We start from the raw sequence: 6066 nt of genomic DNA, 5'->3' as shown, positions 1-6066 counted from the left end.
GCAGACGCCGGCACCACCCTCTTCATCCGGTTATCGACTTTCAGTGCAGTGGCTCGGCCACATCGAATCCCTCTCCACTTGAGCTGCTCCTCGCCTCTTGCGAGCCAATTAGATAAGACAAGCCGCTGAGTGCAGGCAATGGTATTCGTTTTTCAAGCAAACAAAAGTGACCTCCTATGAACGAGGAGATCGTTTGATTGGTCTGTTCAGGCAACCCTACGGGTGACCGCCCGATGCTTGCGTCGGCGGTTACGCAAATTTGACGTCAGGACATTAGAATAAAAAAATATTGGAGCAGCTTTACGTTAGAAGGGCCCATACACCTCGTTACTTCAACAATAGATCTGTGTTTGCAAGGTTGGGCTCTGCGCCGCCAAACCAGCCTCTAGCGTTTACGCCCCCGCTAAGGAAACGCAAACGGCAAGAATATGGCGAATACCCTAAATCGGTTCAATAGAGTGTTTTAGCTTTGCGTGATACGTTACCATAGTAGGTCACAGGTCAGGCCCTATGCGCATGCGCTCCGCGGAACCGCCTTATAGACATGCCGGGAGATCGATGCTTTAGCACACTGTCATCATCGCGCAGCGCGCTGGAGCCTAAATTAAGGTTATGAAACCGTGAATAATTATTTCGAAAAGTTTTGCATCGCCGACGATAATGCTGTGGCGCCATCTGCTTCGTGAAAATCAGAATACTTTCTCGGCTAGTTGCCGTTTCTCGTGGCGTAGTGGCATGAAAACGAACACTTTATCTCAATATTGTCGACAAGCATTGCTGATACGAATTACGGAATACCCCAGCCCGGGATTATACTAAGTGATGGCTGACTTTTCCACTTATTTTTTTCACCTAACGATGGGGAGAAATTATAGTCGAAGCAGGCCTGAACGCTGCCTAGTTAGGCAATGACAATAAACAGCGGTAGCCGCAGCGTTAGTAAGCGCTGCATGACGCACATGTACAGGGGGCCTAACCTGTGATGGTAACGTATCCCGCCAGGGTAAAATAATAAAAAAAGCCTTCTAATAAGAATGTTTACTGTGTGCGGCTATATTTCAGTTATAATGCACAATGCGCACGGAACAAGAGCTCTGCGCATACCAGCACCATACGGCACTATACAACACCAAGGGACCACATTAGGAATACACAGAGTGCAGCTGACGGGAGGATGTTTTAGAAATGCGTTTGAAATTTCTCAAAAGTAGGAAGTTGCAATAATTAAGCGACTTCCCCGGGACAGGTTTTGTACAGGGTACTGCGTTTCAATACGACATAAGGCAGCAAATGAACAACTGTAGTTATGAAAGATAAGCTAACTAATCGTTTTTTTTTTCGAAAGAGTCAGACGAGTGTTGCTAATGCAATACTTGAAGCCCGTCAGCCCAGAACTTCGGAACCTCGAGACGTGGTGCCTGGACAGACGGTTCCAGGCACGCAAAAAGCTGACGACGCAAATTTCTCAACGCAATAAATTTCGCCTAGAAAATTGAAACCCAACTTCCCAAGAGCGCATGAGCGAGGTGTCCTTTCCGTCGGGCGACCATGAAGCCGATGTCCTCAAAGGGCCGCGCCGTCGCTCGCTTCGTGCACGCCCGACGGAGCCAAGGGTAGATAGTCAAGGACAGCAGACCACGTGGTCGAGTCCGTTGTCTCAAGGTGTAACGTCCCAGAGCAACAGTTGCGCCTATGGGAGACGCCATAATGTAGGACTGCGGATTAAGTTTGACCACCTGGAGTCCTTTAACCTTTACATCAATGTAAATAGACGAGCGTTCTTGCATTTCGCCCTTATCGAAATGTGGCCGCCGTGGCCGGGAGTCGAACCCGCTACCTTGTGTTCAGCGGAATTCCACGCTTGGTACAGATAAGGTGGTGCGATTAGTTTAATAAGTTTGCAGGCTAAGGATGAAGTCGGTTCTTGCATACGTGTAACGTTATAGATACGAGGTCAAATGGAGGTTGCTGGGGCGTACCTTCGTCTTGAAGGGGACGACAAAGTACAGCATGAATTGACGCCGTGACAAAGATGATCATATAACTGATCGCTTGCAAACACTCCGAAAAGGTACTGGTGGTTTTGTATTATGCAGCGATAGCTGTTGTTGGCAGTCAACTTGCTTGGCTTTTTTCGAGAATAATCGCGGATTGGGGTGGTTCCAGGCACGTGACACGTTGCAGATGCTTAGACAGGGTCAGTGTAGGTTAAGTTGTGCAGCGTTCTTTCTTAGTGACTGTTTTGATCAGCGTTGCCACCATCCACAAATAAAACCAGTTCTTGTCACGAGGCTTCAATCAAGGCAAACGACATTATCTCGGCACCTCACTTATAGCGGCAGCACTCCTGCATATCGCTGCTCTACGAATGACTTTACAAAAGCAGTCGAAAGAACTAAGCAGCATACACAGCTTTCACGATACACCATATTTTCATTTGACAGCAGCTTTTGTGATTCCGTCTTCACATGGCGTTCTCGTTAGAAAAAAGTAGGAATTAATTCCCCATACTATGCGAAAGACCAGAGGGAAGATCTCAGAGACACAGGATCAAGAAGAAAGTTACTCAGGGGCAAACTCTGAGTTCTCTGTTCAAGTAAATGGAAGACGCAGAAACAGAGTTCTTCTCGTAAAACAGCCGCAGAACAGATTTGAATGACATTTAACGCAGTTGAAAGAGAAAGCAGAATTTTACCCACTGTAGTAGGTATGATTTCCAAAAAGCCTTTAATTTGTTTTGAAAAAATATTGCAAGGCGGTAAAGAAAACGAGAAGAAACCAAAGGGGAAGCTTTAAAAATTCGCAATACCTCAACAAAAGCACATATAGAAGTTCCTTCAGCTTCATCTGTTTGAGCATTTAAAGCGCGTAAACGTTTCACATAAGTGTACAGGTTACGTAAATATGTTATAATGCTTAAGAGGGTGTTGCAAAAGTCCTATTCGCAAATTAGTGGCATATTTCAGAGCGGTATATAATACACGAATTTCACACCTCTCAACAGGTGCACTTGACAGAGTTATAGCATATCTTATTGCTAAGTTAGGGCTGTGAACTTGAATGTTTTGTTTTGTAAATATTGTATAATACCAAGAATTTATGCAAAAAAATTGATGGCCTAATTAAAGAAATCTACTTCTTACCGCCGGTATATCTGAACTTGCACTGTTAAAGGCAACAAACTCCATAAAAGTCTATGCAGTATAATTGCTGCGAAAAAGAATTTCTACGTTCCGATGGATTTAGATAGGAACTTCTGAGGTAAACTTTCTTCTTATCGCAACTGCTCAAGGCTCTGAACAAGGCCTTGAAGCTTCTCTCTCTCACTCACGCAGTACGCCAAAGGAAGCACGGCCATCTGCTGCAAAGTGCTACTGTTGGTTGCCGCTGTCCTTGTCATTGTGGCGTTTGCCAAGTACTTCTCCGAGCTGGAACATTCGCCCAAGGAAGCGCTCTGCGCCACGAAAGACTGCACCGCATTCGGCCTGGAGCTCAGCGCTGCCATCGACACGGCGGCCGACCCATGCCACGACTTCCACAGATTCGTGTGCGGAAGCTGGGAAGACCCTAAGCGCCGAGAGACGACCGAGGCGCGCATGGCGGCCGCCGCCGCCGACTTGGCGATCGCCGAGATGGAGACCGACGGAGGTCGCGCCAGCAAGGCGACGCAGTTCTTTCACAGCTGCAACACGGCGAGCGTGCAGAGGGAAGATAATCTCAGGGAATTCGCCGAGCTCCGCCGGTCCCTCGGCCTGTCTTGGCCCGAGCGAAAGCCCAACGGCTCCGTCCATCCTTTGGACGTCATGGTGGACCTGGCGATCAATTGGGAAATGAACTTCCTCTTCGATCTGAGCGCCGTATCTGTGCGCGAGTCCACCGCGTTGCTGTTTTCTCGGGGCCGTCTGGACGCGGGCTGGGAGCAGAGCGCGCATTACTCGTGGGTGCACTACGAGTACGAGAATTACGCTAGGAAGTACTACGAGATCCTCGGAATCAGCGACGGACAGGTCGACATTGAATCCGCCAGCCTGCTTAAGCTGGAGAAGGCCATCCTGAACGCGAAGGTGGCGTTTCTATACGATGCGCCTCGTCAAAGTTGGTTCAAGCTGAGCGACCTGGACAGCCACACGAAAACGGCATCGGCTGCCCTCTGGCTTGGCTTTCTCACCAAGCACGACAAACAGTTCACCTGGACGGCTGATAGCGCAGTGATCACCGAAGACGTGAAAATATTTCGAAGCATAGATAAGTTGATGAAGGACTTCGACCACGACCAGCTAATCATCGGGCTCTCGTGGATGTTCATCCAGACGCACCTGTGGGCTGTCTACGGCGAGCCGTCCATTAGATTCCACGGTACGCCCGACGTGCTTTCGACGGTGAGACGTCGTGGCTGCATGGAGTACGTGGATTCGCGTCTTGGGTTACTGAGCTTGTCCCAGACCATTAGCGAATACTACGGCTTTAGCGAGAACCGCCTCCACGTGATAAGCTTCTTGTACAGAATCAAACAGAATGTCAAGCGCCTGATAAACAACCTCACCTGGATGGACGAGGACAGCAAGCGCGTGGCGTACCGCAAGCTGGAACGCATGACTAACGTACTAATGCCGAACGACAGCTTCTTCGATAGAGGGAAGCGCGACAAACTGTACAGCGTCTTCCCGAACATGGCCGGCAACACATTCGTGACGAACATCGTGAAGGCATCCGAGATCTACCGCGGACTCCGCAACCACGAGCACTTCGCGGACGTTTACAGCGTCCGCGTGCATCCCCGATTCGGACGCGAAACGTACCTTTACCTTCCCAACCTGATGAAGCTCGCTGTCCTCGACCTGCACCCTCCGCTGTTCTTCAAGAACGCCACGTTCGCGATCATCTACGGCGGCCTGGGATCCTTCGCGGCTCGCCAGATGGCCAGGTCTTTGGATGACGTCGGCGTGACGGTGGACGACGCGGGTCAGAGCGGCATTTGGCTGAGTCCCAACGCTGCCGCCGTGCACGCCGAGAAGGTCGCCTGCAACGTCCGAGCGAGCTCGTACGGGGGCGAGTGGCGCCCGATGCGCCTCTTTCCGGTCGTTGTCGGCCTGGAGATTGCGTACCGGAGCTACATGGCAGCCGTTGCGGCGGACTACCGCGCTCTGGACGACTTCAAGGTGCACCACCTCGAGGCGTTCACGGACGACCAAGTGTTCTTCCTGACATACTGCTACGCTTTGTGCTCGAAGCGGCCGCAGACCATGGGCGACGAGTGCAATGTGCCGCTCAAGAACTCGAAGCGATTCGCGGCCGCCTTCCGCTGTCCCGAGAACTCGCGCATGAATCCGCGAATCAAGTGTACGTTTTTTGATCCCTGACCGCTTACCGTGTCCTGAAGTATAGTGTACATATCTGCAGGTGTCGGGCTCTCGTCTATGCAACTGAGTCAAAAATCGCGATTGTTTAATTTCACCCGAAGTGTATTAACGATCCCTATAATATGTGCACTGAAGACGAAGGCTGCTCTTTCTACGAATTGTGCCAGCTACTTGTTGGGTTCGGTCGTGTGTGGCTTTTCTCCCCTCCTGCACAAACATTTTCAGCGCCATGTGTGGTTTCGGTAACATTACTCGTGTGTTATTTATTGAATGCGCTACAATTTGTAGTGCACTGCCTGCTTACTTGCCGGTGGTTACAAAAAATGCATTCATGACGCCGAATCATAACGTCGGTGTGTTTCCGATGCACATTTTGCTCTGTACTGAGGAAAAAAACACTACATAGTTTCTTTGCAGATTCCGATTCTTTTTTGCTTGCATAAAGAGATTGTTGTACGTTGACATAAGTACCCCACAGAGTGCATGCCTAGATTACAAAGTATAGAAAGTATAGAAAGAAATCGGTGCTTGTACGGCAAGCAAAAGTGCCAAGAAATCGCTAACAAAATTTTTATGCTAGTAATAACACAGATTTCACCGCGTGGGAGGATGTTTTTACGGAGCAGTTCACGACCAGCTGCCGCGTTCTCAATACGCGTTCGCAGTGTCCTTGCTCTACCGTTTCGTCGTTCACAGTTTGTCCCTG

At 49.6% G+C, this 6066-nt stretch overlaps 1 protein-coding gene across 1 annotated transcript; it reads left to right on the top strand.

Annotated features, from left to right (window-relative positions):
- Window positions 1-1958: 1958 nt before the first annotated feature.
- On the top strand, window positions 1959-5360 carry LOC129385860 (neprilysin-1-like). The gene is made up of 2 exons (XM_055073029.2): window positions 1959-2003; window positions 3336-5360. Exons 1-2 carry the CDS (start codon window positions 1959-1961, stop codon window positions 5358-5360), a joined length of 2070 nt encoding a protein of 689 aa, XP_054929004.2.
- Window positions 5361-6066: the final 706 nt, after the last annotated feature.

This window comes from Dermacentor andersoni, chromosome 7 (genome assembly GCF_023375885.2).
Source record: "Dermacentor andersoni chromosome 7, qqDerAnde1_hic_scaffold, whole genome shotgun sequence".
Taxonomy (NCBI): domain Eukaryota; kingdom Metazoa; phylum Arthropoda; class Arachnida; order Ixodida; family Ixodidae; genus Dermacentor; species Dermacentor andersoni.
Note: the sequence above shows the minus strand (reverse complement) of the source record. Positions and strands in the feature narration are given on the sequence as shown.